Source organism: Colobus angolensis, unplaced genomic scaffold, assembly GCF_000951035.1.
Source record: "Colobus angolensis palliatus isolate OR3802 unplaced genomic scaffold, Cang.pa_1.0 Scaffold329, whole genome shotgun sequence".
Classification (NCBI taxonomy): Eukaryota; Metazoa; Chordata; class Mammalia; order Primates; family Cercopithecidae; genus Colobus; species Colobus angolensis.
In genome coordinates this window covers 340,649-360,254 of record NW_012116588.1, presented here as the reverse complement: position 1 = coordinate 360,254, position 19,606 = coordinate 340,649, and the positions used below count along the sequence as shown (strand labels likewise).

The 19,606-nt window shown below is 39.4% G+C and overlaps 1 protein-coding gene across 7 annotated transcripts in view; it reads right to left on the bottom strand.

The window, feature by feature from the left end:
- The window catches only part of AP2B1 (adaptor-related protein complex 2, beta 1 subunit), a 154,092-nt gene that overhangs the window by 89,324 nt on the left and 45,162 nt on the right, over window positions 1–19,606 (bottom strand). For all 7 annotated transcript variants that reach the window (XM_011951853.1, XM_011951847.1, XM_011951851.1 and 4 more), the window contains 3 exons: window positions 12,531–12,646; window positions 9,525–9,690; window positions 7,333–7,431 (listed from right to left, as the gene is read on the bottom strand). In XM_011951853.1, coding sequence (XP_011807243.1) covers window positions 7,333–7,431; window positions 9,525–9,690; window positions 12,531–12,646 — 381 coding nt within the window. The remainder of the gene's footprint in view (window positions 1–7,332; window positions 7,432–9,524; window positions 9,691–12,530; window positions 12,647–19,606) is intronic.

Genomic DNA, 19,606 nt, shown 5'->3' with positions numbered 1-19,606 from the left:
GAGAGACCCCCCCAAAAAAAAAAAAAAAAAAAAAAGAATGTTTTAACTGCTTTAAATATTAGTAGGCTTATTAATAACATATATCTTATATATATTGTACCCATACCTTCTTCCTTCATGCAAATATTAAGTACCTCCTATTGAGACACTGGCTAGGCCCTGGAAATAAAGAGGTAACAATACACTGCCTGACTTTAAGGAGCTCACATAATATTAACTATTTCAATAGAGTATGAAAGGTACTATTATCTAAATAATCAAAAACTGTTAAAGAGAAGATAACTGCTTCCAAAAGGAGTGACACTTGAATTTGGTGGTCTTGTTTTATGCTATGGTGGTTTTTAAATAATTGTATATATGTTCATGGTTAAAAAGAAATTATTACCAAACATACTGCATCACAATTTATAAGTGTACGACATAAAAAAAAACTCCCCCAATTATCCAACCCTTCTCCATCTCAACTCCCAATCCCCCAAATAGCCATGATTAGTAATGTGGTGTATATCTGTCCAGATGGGACACACACACTTATTTCATATAAAACCAGTTTCATATTATATATACTGTTTTGAAGTTGTTCTCCATGTTGATGTATACAATTGCACTTTTCCACTGTAAGGTCCACTGCACCATTAAGTATTAGTCCCCTACTGAGGGACATTTAGACTGTTGCCTGTTTTTCCTTTTCTACCTTTATTATTGTTTGTTTGTATGTATGTATGTATGTATGTATATATGTATTTTGAGACAGAGTCTTGCTCTGTCACCCAGGTTGGAGTACAGTGGTGTGATCTCGGCTCACTGCAACCTCTGCCTCTTGGGTTCAAGTGATTCTCTTGCCTCTGTCTCCTAAGTAGCTGGGATTATTGGTATGCACCACCACACCCAGCTAATTTTTGTATTTTTAGTACAGACAGGGTTTCTCTATGTTGGCCAGGCTGGTCTCGAACTCCTGACTTCAAGTCATCCGCCCACCTCAGGCTCCCAAAGTGCTAGGATTACAGGCATGAGCCACCATGCCTGGCCTATTGTTTTATTTCTTTATTTTTTGTGTGATCATTATAAAGTGGCAATAAATATCCTAGTAACTACCTCAAAAGTATGTCTATATGATGGGATTTGTTTATGCAGGAGTTGTTCCAATAGCAACTTATTAAAGGCAACAATAAGTCCCTGTTTCAATTTCTGTATTTCAAACTCATAACCAGACCAGGTACAGTGGCTCATGCCTGTAGTCCCAGCTACCAGGGAGGCTGAGGCAGGAGAATCATTTGAACCCAGGAGGTGGACGTTGCAGTGAGCCTAGATCACGCCACTGCACTCCAGCCTGGGCGACAGAGTGAGACTCCATCTCAAAAAAAAAAAAAAAAAACCCTAAAAAAAACAACAAAAAAACCCCGAAAACCAAAAAAACTCATAACCAAACAAAAAACATTTTCTTTAAAATAGGACAATTTGAGGGCTTCCATTTTAGTTTCTAAGTGAGTAGATGAATTGGTTCATGACTTAGCCACTTAAGGCCCTTATCATCCAGTTCAATTGCAGCAGTTACCCTGATTATTTTTGACTATATAGATTCAAATGGTTTTTCTCAGTCACAAATTGTTTAAATTGCACTCATAATGGATTGTTGGTTAAAGACAAAAAGCATACAGAACATTGCAATATAGCAAATTAATACAATTATTAAAACAGTAAATTTTATCTCAAGATAATTTTTACATTTATAAGTTGCATTATTCTAATAGAAATGTATGTATATGTATGTATATGTGTATGTGTATATGTATATGTATGAATGTCTTATCAAAATGTTTCTAGTATTTGAAATGCCCGGGTTAAAAAAAGGAAACAGTGATAATTAGAAATTTAGTTGATTTTGGTTTTTTTTGGTGGGGGGGGGGAGGTTGAGGGACTAAATTGCACCTAAGTGTTTATAAATAGCAGCCTGAAACCTCCTTATTTAGATCTTCATTTGAAAACAAAGCTCAAACATTATAAAACAAAAACAAGTTGATTTTTTAAAAAGAGCAGAATACAAGTTTCTCAAAATATCAGGTCAGGGAAGCAACCCCTCTCTCCCACATTTTTTTATACGTAAATTAAATATTAAACTTTAAGCTATATACGCAGTCCTTAAAGTCCATGTACTTTAGAATTTGTAAAGTATGGTTTTTATTACACAATTAAACACTGCATTTATCTTATTAACTTAGAAAATTCAGTTTGTCTTTATGTACCAGTAATATCTTAAAGGTATTCAACTTTATAATATATGGTTTAATAATATACTCATCAAAATAAAATGCTTTTTCTTCAAATTATTTCTCCCATATGTAATGCAAACAATTTAACCAAATGACCAAAAAGAAAAATTCCCATAGGGATTCACAAAATTCAAAAATCTAGCCAGGCATGGTGGCTCAGTAATCCTAGCACTTTGGGAGGCCGAGGTGGGCTGATCACTTGAGGCCAGGGGTTTGAGACCAGCCTGGTCAACATGGCAAAATCCCATCTCTACAAAAGGTACAAAAATTAGCCAGGCATGGTGGCAGATGCCTGTAATCTTAGCTACCTGGGAGGCTAAGGAGGGAGAATCACTTGAACCCAGGAGGTGGAGGAGGCCGCCGCAGTGAGCTGAGATTGCACAACTGCACTCCAGCCTGGGTAATGGAGTGAGACTCCATCTCAAAAAAAAAAAAAAAAAGTATATATATACATATATATACACATATGAAAAAAGTTTCAGAGTTCCTCCACAAATTATTCGAAATGCTGCTATATGGCAAACTGCTGGAGATAGAGTTACTGGATCAAAGTCTAAATAGACACTAACTTGAAAAATACAATCCTATGAGAAGTGAGTGCAAATTTCCCAAGACTGAAAAGTCAGGAGTAGGGAAGGATCTCCTACTGCTCAAACTGTTTGTTCTGAGGGATGACCTGTTAGGCCTACTGTAAGCCAACCCTCACCAACTACCTCATATTTTACATGGAGGCCACAGTAATTCAGACCACCAAGACCGAGATAAATAAAAATACGGGACCTTTTAGCGATTTTAAGTTGCCATTAAATGTTTGGTGACTCAGATAATTTGGCTTTGGATCTACTGTACTGCTAAGACCCATAGGCCCTCCTCAGGGGAAGAGCTCCCAAAATAATACTGACCAGGCCAGCACTAAAACAGTAATTCTTAAACTATAATGTGCATCAATATTTTAACATGCCAGGAATGCCACTGAAAGTGCAGAACCCAGGGGCCATACTTCAGAGATTCTGATTCATTCTATCAGAAGTAGGGCCTAGTCATTAGTATTTTTAACAGGCAGCCCAAGTGATTCTGATGATGGTGGCCCCTAGTTCATAGATAGAAAAACATGAAGACCTCTCTTCCATGTATCACAAAGAATAATTACTAACGTCTAGACATTTTTTTGTTTTGTTTTGCTTTGTTTTGAGACAGAGTCTAGGTTGTGTGCCCAGGCTGCAGTGTAATGGGGCAATCTCGGCTCACTGCAACCTCTGCATCCTGGGTTCAAGTGATTCTCCTGCCTCAGCCTCCCCAGTAGTTGGGATTACAGGCGCATGCCACCACGCCCGGCTAATTTTGTATTTTTAGTAGAGATGGGGTTTCTCCATGTTGGTCAGGCTGCTCTCCAACTCCTGACCTCAGATGATCTGCCCACCTCGGCCTCCCAAAGTGCTGGGATTACAGGCGTGAGCCACCGCGCTCGGCCTCTGTTTGTATTCTTTACTGAGTTGAACTGACTACTGTATTGAATTTCTGTGTAACAGGTAAAATGACAAATTTTTGAAATGAAGCCTCAGATTCAAGGGTTGGGTTTTCCCCACTAACTAATAATATTTTTAATTATACTTCCATTTTCCTTAAAATTAAAAGCACTAAGATTTCACATATATATACTTCACTTAATTCTCAGCACAGGTAAAAACAGTATTAATTAACTCTACTATAGAGACAGAAGAAAAGCAGTATGAAAGAAATTTGCTCAGTCATGTCCTGAATCAGTGGAAGTAGCATCATCAGAACCTCACTACCCAATTAAGTTAACACAATTCAGCAGACCACATTGCATCCTAAACTTAAATTGGTACTCACCAGCCATAAATATTTAGGTTCTTATTTCACAAACTTGAGGAAAAAAGAGAACCAGGTGAAAAGACTTACATGGGCATATTTATTCTTTTTTTCCTTTTTTTTTTCCTGAGACAGTGTCTCACTGTATTACCCAGCCTGGAGTGCAGTGGCATGACCTCAGCTCACTGCAACCTTTGCCTCCTGGGCTCAAGCGATCCTCCCCCCTCAACCTCCCAAGTAGCTGGGATTACAGGCGTGTGCCACTATGCTCAGTTAATTTTTGTATTTTTTGTAGAGACGGGATTTTGCCATGTTGCACAGGCTGGTTGAACTCCTGAGTTTAAGTGATCTGCCCGCTTCGGCCTCCCAAAGTGCTGGAATTACAGGCATGAGCCACAGCGCCCAGCAGCATACTTACTCTTTTATGATAACTTCTCAGACTTAATTAATTAATTAGACAGAAAAAATAATTGGACAGAAAAAGCAAGCCTTCAGGCAGGCTCTGTGGCTCACACCTGTAATCCCAGCACTGTGGGAGGCCAAGGCAGGAGGATCACTTCAGGTCAGGAGTTTGAGACCATCCTGGTCAACATGGTGAAACCCCATCTCTACTGAAAATAAAAAAAAAAAAATTAGCTGGGCGTGGTGGCATGCACCTATAATCCCAGCTACTCAGAAAGTTGAGGTAGGAGAATTGTTTGAACCTGGGAGGTGGAGGTTGCAGTGAGCCGAGATCACACCACTGCACTCCAGCCTGGGTGACAGAGCTAGACTCAATACTGAAAAAAGCCAAGCCTTGAGAAATTGCTTATTATTTATAGTACGAAATAATCATCCACAATGACCTCAAAACTAGCAAACACACATATACATATGGGCTTATGCTCAATATTGCTTCAGGCATGGAATATGTATTCTCCAAGTCATTCTTAACCTTCAGACTAGAGGAAGCATATAGCACAGTGGACAAGACCATGGACCTTAGAGCCAGACATATCTGAGTCTGAGTTCTAGCTCTGCCCCACAATAATTAGGCCTCTCTGAGTTTCCTCATCTATAAAAACAGAAATAGTTTACTAACCCTTGCTAGGATTAAGTGAGTTTCTAGCCTGTCCTGTTCTAGGAAGCTTATGAAAATTGCATCTAAGGCTAAATAGCATTAATTGAAAACTAGAGTCAGGAAACTGCATACCACGATGGCCTACACAGTTTCCACGGGAGACGGCTAAATGTGATTCTAAGGTTTCAAACAACCAATATGGAAAAGAAAGCTCATCAGGCATGCTACATTGATAAACAGACAAATCCAAAACTTGTCAGGAATTTGATGGGCTTCACAAAGAAGAAAACATAATAAAGTAATGACTCTGATAACAAGCCAACAACAGATCCAAATTGGGTAGTTTCCCATGACAACTGTTATTACTACAGACTGATAGTATTCGCGTAATTTAGTAAAAGCAATTTTATTAGGGGTCAAAAACAATGCAGTACAGGTATCCAGATGTCTATTAATAAGGCTTGATTCAGAGGTGAATTTCAGACTATCTGTAAGAACAGCACTACCTTGTATCCTTTAAGCAATCCTTCCTAAATACTTTATCTCTGTCAAATTTTGATAAATACTTAAAAGGTAATGAGACTGAGTTTGAAATCTGGCCAGAATGCGTAATACAGCTCTCCATGGTGCCTGTTACATACAAACACATAGGCCTTAACAGACAATGATGACAGGGTTGAGAACTTGTGAAAACAGATGAAACTACCAAACATACTTGCTTGGGTATTTACAGTAAGCAGAGAGGAAGGCCAAAATTCTCTTTAGAAATTGTTTTGACCGAACGTGAGCTGCTCTAATTCTGTCATTCTATGTGACTACTTATAGCAAGCTTGTCCAACCTGGGGCCACATGTGACCCAAATCAAATTCGTAAACTTTCTTAAAACTTTATGAGATTCTTTCGCGATTTTTTTTTTTTTTTGGCTCATCAGCTATTGTGAGTGTGTTTTATGCGTGGCCCAAAACAATTCTCAATTCTTCTTCCAACGTGGCCCAGGGAAGCCAAAACATTGGACACCCCTGACTTAGGAGTTTAAAATTAAAACATGAAACAGAGTGCAAAAAATTAAAAAAAAAGTGGGGGGGTGGGAGGAATAAAGAAATTGTTTTGAATTCATCTTAGAGATTTAAATGGGTTAATCAAGGATCCAGACACAGGAAATCAGAATACTCGATTCAATACTAATATTAACCACTGATGCTTATAAATTGCTTTGCTTCAGGCAGAGGAAGATGCTTAAGAAAGTTTTAAAAATACTTCAAAATAGCTTGTACAAATAAATTATTTTAAAGTTGTACAAGCTCATACAAATAAATTTTTTAAAGTTGTAAAATTAGTAACAGGAAAAATTACGGCTCAGAACTAGGCAAAGTACTGTGAAAGGGTTTTAAATTTTGATTACGCACCAGTATAAAGGGATGAGAAAGAGAGAAAAATGGTAAACTGGATATCTGAATCATATTCCATTTGCAGACACATATCTTAACCCTGACAGCCTGCTAAAATGCCAGCCTGTTAGCAAATCCAATTAAGAACATTACTAAATCATGAATGGACTGATGATCATTATACCAGTTATACTAGAAAACCTAATTATTTTGATTTCTGTGGGTCTAATATAATGACCTGATCCTTAAGGCCAGCTGCCACTTTCCTGAGATCAGAATCCATCTAAACTTTTCTTCTGACCAAAAAAATCAAATAATTCCAAGGAGATCCAAATATATCAAATAATTCAAGGAAGCAGCATAAGCACTTAATTTCCAAGAGAAAGGAAAACACTCTGGAAGGTAGAACAACGCATGAAACTTTGCTGAGGCATCTTTTATCTCCACATGGTACTTTCATTTGAAAGCTCAAATGAAGTCACAGTGAAGCAGGTACTATCAGACCATGTCATTTTCATCTAAGTATATCCTTCACTAAACTAAGAGTCTAGTTTTCATGAATTATGAAAAGTGGATTCAGTCAACTCATTTAAAAGCCATACAATTCGCTACAATTCAGCTGAACAAGTTAAAAGGCATTGTTTTAATATTTTAACAAGATCTAAAGGCCATACTTCCTTCAAATAAAACTTCCCCAAATGAATCCCCTAGGAAGAGTTTCATAATTTCCTACAATTTGAAACAAGACAAATCAACATCTCTCTTTTTCCAGATTTCTTACCTGTGTTGCCAAACTCAAGACCTGCTGGACTAGCTCCTGTGTTTCTGATGGTTTCTTGAGAAACAGCTTCACTATGGCAGTAAGCAGAGTGAGTTGCACCTAAACAGACATAATTTGTGATAGAGTGAAAGAACGGCACTGGCATTACTCCCTGCCATCAGCTCCAAAGTGGTGTTTCCCCAACTATGAATTACTATGGAGCCTTTCTGATTTTGGTTAAGAGACAAAAGGCTGAAACTCAATATCAACAAGAGCAGTCAAAAGTATTTGTGGGAAATACAAAGGTATTCAACTGAAAACTCTATCCTTTTATCCTCAAAATGCATTTTTGGCACAAAATGTTGCTTGTTTCTAAGCCAGATAGTTACCTGTGTTTATTATTATTACTATTATTATTTTGAGACAAGGTCTCCCTCTATTGCCCAGGCTGCACATTCATAGCTCATTATAGCCTCAAACTCTTGGACTCAAGCAATCCTCCTGCCTCAGCTTCCCAAGTAGCTAGGACTACAGGTGCAAGCCACTACATCTAATTTTTTTTAAATTTTTGTATTGTTTGTAGAGAGGTAGTTTTGCAATGTTGCCAGGGCTGGTCTCATACTCCTGGCTGGAAGCAATTCTCCTGCATCAGTCTTCCAAAGTGCTGGGATTACAGGCGTGAGTAACTGAGCCTGGCTTACATTTCTTAAAGTATATGTTAACATACTGATGGTGATAATATTGGCTCTTGAGCAAGTCTTTCATTATTTACTTCTACCAAAAGCTACAATTTGGGGGGAATTATGGAATCATCTGTCATACTGGGGCAAGAGCCAGGACAGTAGAATTATGTCAGATTACAGCCTATTAAGAGTTGGCTGCTAAACCACAAAGCTATTGACTTGTACATACTCCTTGAATTAGGTCTATTAAAATTGCTATGGTAGATTACATGCATAATTTTCTATTTGCTTTGAGTACAAATGCCAAGAAAAAAGGGCTTAATAATTTATCGGCCTCCTGGTCCCGTGGCTCTAATTTTGGTAGGCGAAAGTGAGAAACAGTCTCAGAATTTTCATTCAAAGATAATCTTTTCAAACCTCACCACAGCCTCAAGTGAAAAATCCCTGCTGTAATGAGCCATAGCCATTACTAACAGAAAAGTGTAGTCATTCTTAGGTGACAGAAAACAAAAAAGTAGTGGTAACTACTGTTCTAAGCCAGTGGTTGTCAAAGTGCGGTTCTGGATTAACAGCAGCATCAGCATCACCCTGAACCTTGTAAAACATACAAATACTTAGGCACATCTCAGACCTACTGAGTCAGACACTGTCAGGGTGAAGCCCAGCAACATGTGCTTTAAAAAGCCCTCCAGGTGTTAATAATGCTCACTGAAGTTTGAGAACTACTGGTCTGAGTTATGTAGGTTTTTAACACTAGAAATCAGTAAAACTGGCACGGTGGCCCACACCTGTGATCCCAGCACTTTGGGAGGCTGAGGTGGGTGGATCACCTAAAGTCAGGAGTTCAAGACCAGCCTGGCCAACATGGTGAAACCTTGTTTCTACTAAAAATACAAAAAATTAGCCGGGAGTGATGGTGGATGCCTGTAATCCCAGCTACTTGGGAGGCTGAGGCAGGAGAATTGCTTGAACCTAGGAGGCAGAGGTTGCAGTGAGCCAAGATCCTGCTACTGCACTCCAGCCTTGGCAACAAAGTGAAACTGTCTCAAAAAAAAAAAAATTCCGTAAAACTGGCCAGGCACAGTGGCTCATGCCCATAATCCCAGCACTTTGGGAGGATGAGATGGGTGGATCACCTAAGGTCAGGAGTTCAAGACCAGCCTGATCAACATGGCGAAACCCTGTCTCCACTAAAAATATAAAAATTAGCCGGGTGTGGTGGTGCACACCTGTAATCTCAGCTACTGGGGAAGCTGAAGCAGAATTGCTTGAACCTAGGAGGCAGAGGTTGCAGTGAGCCAAGATTCTGCCACTGCATTCCAGCCTGGACAACAGAGCAAGACTGTGTCTCAAAAACAAAAACAAAAACAAAAAATCAGTAAAACTGAAAAGGGACATCCCTGTTGGGAGAAAAATGAACATACTATATATAAATACAGACGTAGAAGAAACTGCCTATAACCTTTGCTTTCTCTGAAATCTCCCCAAAGACATCTAAAACTACTAGGAAAACAAGAGACAAGAAATTACCTGGGTGCTTTCATCGTGAAAACCCTCCAGGAAGCTTTCTAGTAACTCATCTGCATTGTCAATTCTTTCAGCATACTCTCCCACAATCCAAATCATAGCTGCTCGAGCATCTGGCTCATCCAGCGAGTCTAAGTTCTCACATAGAGTGGCAATGATACTTTCATACCTGATATGAAAAAACGAACTATGGTTATTGAGGGCAAAACTAAGAACTATATTTAAAAGTGAAGGCTAAAGGCAAAACCACAAACAAGGAACCCTAAACCAAACCACCAAACTGTAAAAGCTTTTAGTCAAGAGAACGTACAGGTTTTAAGTCAGAAGATTTTAATGCCTTAAATTTCCCTTCAATTATTTTTTAAGATCTAGACCTTAAAACCTTTATAAAAATTCATCAGATGTTCTTTTGTTTTGTTTTTTGAGACAGGGTCTCACTCTGTCACCCAGGCTAGAGTGCAGTGGCATAATCACAGCTCACTGTAACCTCAAACTCCTGGGCTAAAGCGATCCTCCCTCCTGAGTCTCCTGAGTAGCCAGGACTACAATTGAATACCACCACACTCAGCTAACTTTAAAATTTTTTTTGGTAGAGATGGGGGTCTTGCTATGTTGACAAGCTGGTCTCAGACTTGTGGCCTCAAGTGATCCTCTCACCTTGGTCTCCCAAAGTGATGAAATTACAGGTGTGAGCCACACTGCCATCTGTTCTTTTTACAAGGAAAAATTAACCTGTGGTGTAAGATAATACCACTACCTTGTATTTGTAACAATCTTTCATATATGTAGATTAGAAAATTTTCCTATTGTTCCATTTTGCCTTCACGGTAGAGAGGAACAGAAATTCCACTTTATTTTTAGGCAAATGAAGTTAGACAACAACGGTATCCAGACGAGAAATGGTAAATCTGTCCCTTAATCCACTTATCTCTCCTTTTTATAAAAGAGATCTTTCTTTATGTTAGTTCTTCTAAAGGCACCTGCACTAATGACTTATTTCTCCAAAGAAAGAAGTAATTCAAATACTTATTTTTACGTATCTATTGCTCTCTCAGGCTTACCATGTTGAATCCATCTCCTTGGCTAACGTAGTTTTAACCATTAGAATGACTCTGTATAATAAATTAGATGTGGACAACTAAATAGTACACTTACTAAGTATCTGCCTACTTCTACTGATTAAACCAGGCTCTTGATTGCTTTCTTAAAAGTAAACCATCCTAACTCCTTATTAACCATAAACCAGAAATGGACACATTTCTCTACCAATCACATTCAGATACACATCTTCACCCTCAATCAATGAGTAAGTTTAAATGTCAGGCACAGGCCTGTAATCCTAGCTACTAGAGAGGCTGAGGCAAGAGGATCACTTAAGTCCAGGAATCTATGTCCAGCCTGGGCGACACAGTGAGATCCTATCTGAAAACAAACAAAAAAAAGTTAATTAAAAAAAGTTTAGGCTGGGCATGGTGGCTCACGTCCATAATCCTAGCACTTTGGGAGGCCGAGGCGGGTGGATCACTTGAGGTCAGGAGTTGGAGACCAGCCTGGCCAATATGGTGAAACCCTGTCTCTACTAGAAATACAAAAATTAGCCGGGTGTGGTGGCAGGCACCTGTAAATCCAGCTACTCGGGAGACTGAGGCAGGAGAATCTTTGAACCCGGGAGGCAGAGGTTGCAGTGAGCTGAGATCACGCTACTGCACTCCAGCCTGAGCGACAGAGTGAGATTCTGTCTCCAAAAAAAAAAAAAAAAAGTTTAGAGACTGACCCTCTTCTTTGTTGGGAGAGTAGTCAAAAAGTATGTGGTTCTCTTTCCAAAAGAACTATTTCTAAAATTTAAAAAAATATACACAATGCTTGATAAACTACTACCTTGCCAAAATATATCTACTAATTCTTGAGCCCACCACTAAGCTAACTTACTACAAGCTGCTTCATTTAACATTATCTTCAAAGACAATCAGAAGCGGGCCGGGCATGGTGGCTCATGCCTGTAATCCCAGCACTTTGGGAGGCCGAGGTGGATGGATCACCTGAGCTCAGGAGCTTGAGACTAGCCTGGCCGGTAAAACCCTGTATCTACTAAAAATACAAAAATGAGCTGGACATGGTGGCATGCACCTGTAATCACAGCTACTTGGGAGGCTGAGGCAGGAGAATCACTTGAACCTAGGAGGTGGAGGTTGCAGTGAGCTGAGATCACACCACTGCACTCAGCTGGGCAATAGAGTGAGACTCTGTCTTAAAAAAAAAGACAATCAGAAGCTTTAGCACAATGTATCTCTATGAGTGTAGGGCAAAATGAGATTTAAGATGCTTACAAAACCTGCTCTTATTTCATTTTCAGATTCCTTAATTACTTGTTTTCAAAAATCAAATCTAAAAAAGTATTTTTGCTGCATATACTGAGGTCTCAATCTGAAAAACTTGTGAAGTGACAATGTAGTTTTTTTAATATCTGTATGACAGTAACTAAAATACTTCAGAAAAGGCATGAGACTGATAATCTGTTATATGTTCTGTAATTCTCCACAATGTAGTAGGTAACATGCAAAGTGAATAGCAGAGCTGTTATCTTCCTGGCTTTGATGGTAGGGTGCTATATATCATCCAAACTTACACATTTCTGAGAAGAAAAGGTACACAATCATTAATTATGTCTGGATAACAGGTATAAACTGAGAGTATGCCTAAACAACCTAGAATATAGATATCCTATTTAACAGTAACTTTGCCATCAAAGAATCTGGTTAACTTTAAAATATCTCAATAGACAATGCACATTCAGACAGAGCTTCACTTCTTCCTAAAGAAAGCAAGCAGAGTGAAAACTCAGGTTTTAATCCCTGTGCTAACCATTTCATGTTTCCAATTTTTAATAAAGTATCCTATTATGACCAGGAACATTCAAAAGAGTAATTCTTACCTAGGCAATTTCAAAGTGCCTTACTTAAACATTTCCTAAGTAATTTGAGAAACAGGGCTAAAAGTATTTGGACATACTTGTTGGGGTATTTGCGGAAGATGTCCCTGATGACAACAATTGCTTCTTGGACCACATAATTCACTTTGGTCTGGATTAGATCAAGCAATGTGCTTACACAGCGCTCTGCAGATTGCTGGGAAGAATACAAAAAATGAGAAGTCAGATGATCTATGCGATAACACCACCTCAACATAAAAATTTTGAAACATGCAGGTGCATCAACTAAACTAAACTAAAAGATCAGGCACTTAATTGGACCAAGCTACACTAGAGGCTAGATACCAAGCTATATGATACAGTTTCATTCATTATTTGAACGGATAGATGAATCAGTTCAAATGAATCCTTTGAATACAAACAAAAGGATGTTCCTCATGATGTATACACATTTGAAAAACATTTATGTCAGGGATATTAATTTTCAAAGAAAATTATCATCTCAACCATACTGCTTTAGTTTAAAAGAAAAAAAAAAAAACTACCAAGGCCAAGTGGCATGGCGCATGCCTGTAATCCCAGCATTTTGGGAGGTCGAGGCAGGTGGATCACCTGCGGTCAGGAGTTTGCGACCAGCCTGACTAACATGGTAAAACCCTGTCTCTACTAAATACAAAAAAATTAGCCAGGCATGATGGCTCATGCCTGTAGTCCGAGCTACTTGGGAGGCTGAGACAGGAGAATCGCTTGCACCTGGGAGGCGGGGGTTGCAGTGAGCCAAGATTGAGCCATTATACTCCAGCCTGGGCAACAAGAGCGAAATTCCGTCTCAAAACAAACAAACAAACAAACAAACAAACAAACAAACGGCCAGGTGCTGTGGCTCATGCCTGTAATCCCATCACTAGCACTTTGGGAGGCTGAGGCAGCTGGATCACGAGGTGAGGAGCTCAAGACCAGCCTGGCCAAGATGGTGAAACCCTGTCTCTACTAAAAATACACAAATTAGCCGGGCGTGGTGGCAGGTGCTTGTAATCCCAGCTACTTGGGAGGCTGAAGTAGAAAACTGCTTGAATCCAGGAGGCAGAGGTTGCAGTCAGCCGAGATCGCACCACTACACTCCAGCCTGGTTGACAGAGTGAGACTCCGTCTCAAAAACAACAACAACAACAAAAAACTACCATTATAGCCAGGTGCAGTGGCTCGTGCCTGTAATCCCAGCACTTTGCAGGGCGAGAGGTGGGTGCATTACCTTAAGTCAGGAGTTCCAGACCAGCTTGGCCAACATGGTGAAACCCCATCTCTACTAAAATTACAAAAATTAGCCAGGTGTGGTCACACATTCCTGTAATCCCAGCTACTTGGGATGCTGAGGCAGAAGAACTGCTCAAGCCTGGGAGACAGAGGTTGCAGTGAGCCGAGATCGTGCCACTGCACTACAGCCTGGCTGACAGAGGGAGACTACGCCCCCACCCCCACCAAAATAAACTACCATGACAGTCGTATGGCAGAGGAGTAGAAGTGACATCCAATCACTGTATATACAAAAACTCCAGAAACAGAGAAACACACACACCCATCTTGGACAGCCAGGAGATAGAAATAAAAAGAATAAGTCATCATAGGAGGAAAGAATAAGAATTAAAGAATAAGTCAAAGTAGGAGGTCTTTAACTGAAGTTCATGGATGAGTGGAGATAGTAGAGGGTGTCTTTAAACCTATTGAAATGAAATTGCCCAATTTTGTAGAAGCTGTCAAGCATATTTTCCAGTGAGTGGGTCTACAACTTCCATTACATTTTCAAAGTTACACGTGATCCAAAAAACTCCAAAGTACTGTAGTACTCGACAATTTACCAATTTTGGGGCTATGAAACTTAAAAGTCTATGGCATTAGATAAACAACAATTTTCTATAGCCTACAAGTAATCTATAAAATGGAGTTTTATCTGTTAATCTTTTATTAATGAAGATAATATAATATGAGAGAACACAAGTGAAAAAACAAATGTACAGAAACTATAAGTGATCATTTTTTAAAGAGAGAGATACCAGAACAGAGATCCTAAAAGTCAAGGACCAGCCTATCGTATATTACAATGTACTATAATGGGTCACCCCATTATGTGCCTCCTGATAAGATATAACAGGAAGTACAGAGAATCACTTAATAGGTATTCTTACTAAAAATTCTGAACAAGAAAATTACCAGCCGGGCGTGGTGGCTTAAGCCTGTAATCCCAGCACTTTGGGAGGCCGAGACGGGTGGATCACAAGGTCAGGAGATTGAGACCATCCTGGCTAACCTGGCTAACACTGTGAAACCCCGTCTCAACTAAAAAACACAAAAAAAAAACCTAGCCGGGCGACGTGGCAGGCGCCTGTAGTCCCAGCTACTTGGGAGGCTGAGGCAGGAGAAAGGCGTAAACCCAGGAGGCGGAGCTTGCAGTGAGCTGAGATCCGGCCACTGCACTCCAGCCTGGGCGACAGAGCGAGACTCCGTCTCAAAAAAAAAAAAGAAAATTACCAAGCCTCTAGATTTAATTATCTAAAGAGGATGGAGGAATAGATAGAATAGCATCACTAAGATACAACCAGCCAAATCCAGACTCTGGGAAATTCTATAAGCCTACTGACCCAGTTCCTTCAATACCTAGCACCAAAATAAGTAAAGTAAAAAGGCTTAAGAGACATATTATTCAAATGCAATGTGCAGACCTGAGATACGGTCTCACTCTGTTGCCCAGGCTGGAATGCAGTGGCATGATCTTGGCTCACTGCAACCTCTGTCTCCCAGGTTCAAGTGTTTCTCCTGCCTCAGCCTCCCGAGTAGCTGGGATTATAGGCGTGTACCACCACGCCTGGCTAATTTTTGTATTTTTAGTAGAGATAGGGGTTCACCGTGTTGGCCAGGCTGGTCTCGAACTCCTGGCCTCAAGTGATCTGCCCACCTCGGCCTCCCAAAGTGCTAGCGTTACAGGTGTGAGCCACTGCGCCTGGCCTAGACCATATTTAGATTTTCATTTGCACAAATTGTAAAAAAGATGTTTTTACATAATTAGGGACAACTGAACATGGACTGAGTATTCAATAAAATTAAGAATTATTGTTAGTTGCTGGGCATGGTAATGTGATAATATATTTTTTAAAGTATCTTGTCTCTTAGATATACACACTGAACTACTTGAGTAAGATGATATATGGGACTTGTATTAGCATCCCACCCACCTGAAGGAAGAGGAAGAGGGAGAAGATAAAACAGAAACAGTAACATCAGTATTTGTTCAAGATGGGTGATAACTACACAAGATCTCATTATTCAGTTTTACTTTATTGTACACCTGAAAATTTCTGTAATAAAATCTTTAGAAGTACTGTAACAATCTAAACCACTATAAGCAATTTAATAAAAATAAAATTGCACCTTGAGATCATTTATATGAAGTCATATATAGGACGGTTCTGTTGTACCATGAAATGATTCTGCAGTCTTTTTTTTTTTTTTTTTTGAGACAGTCTCGCTGTGTCACCAGGCTCAGTGCAGTGGTGCAATCTCGGCTCACTGCGACCTCTGACTTCCTGATTGAAGCGATTCTGTCTCAGCCTCTTGAGTAGCTGGGATTACAAGTATGGGCCACCAAGCCCAGCTAATTTTTGTATTTTTAGTACAGACAGGGTTTCATCATGTTGACCAGATGGTCTCAATCTCCTGACCTCGTGATCCACCCACCTCGGCCTCCCAAAGTGCTGGGATTACAGGTGTTAGCCACCGCGTCCGGCCGATTCTGCAGTCTTTTATGTAGTTTCGTCCTTCTTCTGATTCTATTTATGTTCTCTATTTTATTCATTTTCAGCTACTAACTCCTTTGCTGTTGTTGCAACAGCAAAACAGTTGGAAAAACTTAAATATGCTATATTTATTAATATTATAATTGTTATATTAATAAATTATGTAGTATGTAGAATAAGGGCCACTGTAAGCATTGAATTACCATAAATTAGTAATACAAGTAAGTGCTTAGCACAGTGCTTGATATAAAGTTCATATTTAGTAAATCCTTAGTATTATCATTAAAATGAATACAAATAAAAGGATGTTCTTCATGATGTATAACATTTGAAAAACATTTATGTCAGGGATATTAATTTTCAAAGAAAATTATCATCTCAACCATACTGCTTTTGATTAAAAAAAAAAAAACTACTGTTAAAGCAGTATGGCAGAGGAACAGAAGTAAACATCCAATCATTGTATATACAAAAAGTCCAGAAACAGAAAAACACATCCAAAATTCAGTATATGATAAAGACAACATTTCATAACAGTAAGGAAAGAACAATGTGTTCTGGCGTTTGATCCACTCTACTCATATCTTTCACTAAAATTATTTCCCGATTGATTAAAATTACCCTTAAACATATAAAACAAGGGCTGGGTGCAGTGGCTCACACCTATAATCCTAGCATTTTGGAAGGCCAAGGTGGGTGGATCATGTGAGGTCAGGAGTTCGAGATCAGCACAGCCAACATAGTGAAACCCTGTTTCTACTAAAAATACAAAAATTAGCTGGGCACGGTGGCGCATGCCTGTAATCCCGGCTACTTGGGAGGCTGAGGCAGGAGAATCGTTTGGACCCGGGAGGCGGAGGTTGCAGTGAGCTCAGATTGCACCACTGCACTCCAGCCTGGGCGACAAGTCAAGACTCCATTTCCCCATCCACCCCCCAAAAAACATAAAACAAAATCACTGCCATAGAAGTAAAAAAAAAAAAAATGGTAAATTTTATATAACTTTAGGTGAAGTACAATTTTCTAAGTGTGCCACTGAGGAAAAAAACTGACTGAGAAAAGCTGATACAAAAATCTAAACTTCTGTGAATCAAGAAAGCAAAAGAAATCTAAAGGACAACAAACTGAGAAAACAAATGCTAACTAAAAGAAGGGTTAACATCCCAATTACAAAAGACTTTAAAACAACAATGTGAAATAGATAACATATCGGAAAAAGGTGCACAGGACATGAGTGAGCAAGTCCCAAATGGCTAATAAGCATAACTGTTATGAAAAAATGTTCACTTCAACTAGAGTTCAAAGATTTAGCTGCAAGGATACTCCTTATACCAACATTTGGAAAAAGAGTAGAAACAACTTTAAGGTCCTATAATAAGGGATAAAGTTACAAATTCAGTAAGTTATCAAGTAATCACACATTATGTCTATAAACCAGAAACTAAAGATGACATAAATTTTTCTTTATAACGTGGATCAATGTCCATGATACAGCATGCAAAAAAAAAAAAAAAAAAAGTAGAGTATAAAACAAAGTAAATAAATAGCATTTGTGGAATGATTTCATTTTTATTAAAAAATACATCTTTGTATGGAACACTATATAAACAAGGATATAAAATGACGTCTACCAGATCACATCCACTGCATATCTGAGAGGGTGAAACAGAAGGCGGGGGAAGCGGGGTACTCTATTTTTTGTTTAACTTGTTCTATAATTTTTTTTTTTTTTTTTTTTTTGAGACGGAGTCTCGCTCTGTCCCCCAGGCTGGAGTGCAGTGGCCAGATCTCAGCTCACTGCAAGCTCCGCAGCTCCGCCTCCCGGGTTTACGCCATTCTCCTGCCTCAGCCTCCCGAGCAGCTGGCACTACAGGTGCCCGCCACCTCGCCCGGCTCATTTTTTTTTGTATTTTTAGTAGAGACGGGGTTTCATCGTGTTAGCCAGGATGGTCTCGATCTCCTAACCTCGTGATCCGCCCGTCTCGGCCTCCCAAAGTGCTGGGATTACAGGCTTGAGACACGGCGCCCGGCCAACCTCTCCCTTTTTTAAAACTGAAAAGGACCAGGAGTATGTTTACCCCTGAAAGAAACAGGCAAAAGTTACTGAACAAAAAATAGTACTATAGGATTGCTTTTTCAGTGCTATTTATTTGCTCAACAGCTTGTTGCTTCCCAAAGCTATACAGAAAGTTCATTACAATTCTTATGCTGCTGATTCTTGTCCCATGGATGAGTTAGTGCAAACAGGCAATCATGGCCTCTCCTGGCCCAATTAACTGTTTGGCTTGGCAACTCTGTCAAACTGAAACCAAACTGAAAATCTTCATGGCTGAAACAGTTATAGGAAAAGTTCTAAGGTAAATCCAGGTAATCTGAGATGAGAGCACTAGATAAGACAGGATTCCTGAAGGGTGACCTTAAGTTTCCTGAGAAAGTTCATTCCTCACATCCTGTCATATTCCCACCAAAGCACGCTTAGTCAAAGGAAGAAGTGAAAGTCATCAGAAGTCTTTTCCAGAAGACTATGGAGAACCTTTCCATTAGTCACAATACATGACTAACAGCCTTGAGGAATCTAGATGCTTTGAGAACACTTTCTAGTAATTCCAGGGCTAGAAAGTCTCTTAACTTCAGAATAAGATATAATTTTTGTGTTAGTGTTTATAGCTTTGTCAGAGAGGTCATAAGACAATGGCAGTCTCATAGAAGAGATGGCTATGTACATTAGTGAAGAGAACAAAACCACCTTACTCTTAGGCTACCAAAATCTCTCTGGAAATTATCTATATTAATACTAAGTAGACGGCTAGTAAGATATGTTAACGTAAAAAGAAAAGAAAAACAAGTTGTGATGTGTGGTGATAGTGGTAATAAAAAGGATGTAACGTATCAAGATCCAATAAAAAGACCTTCCCATTTCTCCAATGAAGAGAAACAAGCATATTAAATATCTGAATCAAGTGAGCTAGCAGAACCAGGAATAGAACCCAGGATCAGCTAACTTCTTGCTGTAACAGCCAGTCTACTAAATGATTTATCAACAGAAACTACATAAAGCAGCACTAAATTGAAAAAAACAAGGAAGGCCAATTAGTAGCAGGTATTTCATAGAAGATCCTCCGACACACATCTGCCTCCTTTTGTTGCTATAAAGTACTGGTTAGGCTGGGCATGGTGGCTCAGGCCTGTAATCTCAGCACTTTGGGAGGCCGAGACGGGCAGATCATGAGGTCAGGAGACCGAGACCATCCTGGCTAATATAGTGAAACCCTGTCTCTACTAAAAATACAAAAAATTAGCCAGGCGTGGTGGTGGGTGCCTGTAGTCCCAGCTACTCGGGAGGCTGAGGCAGGAGAATGGCGTGAACC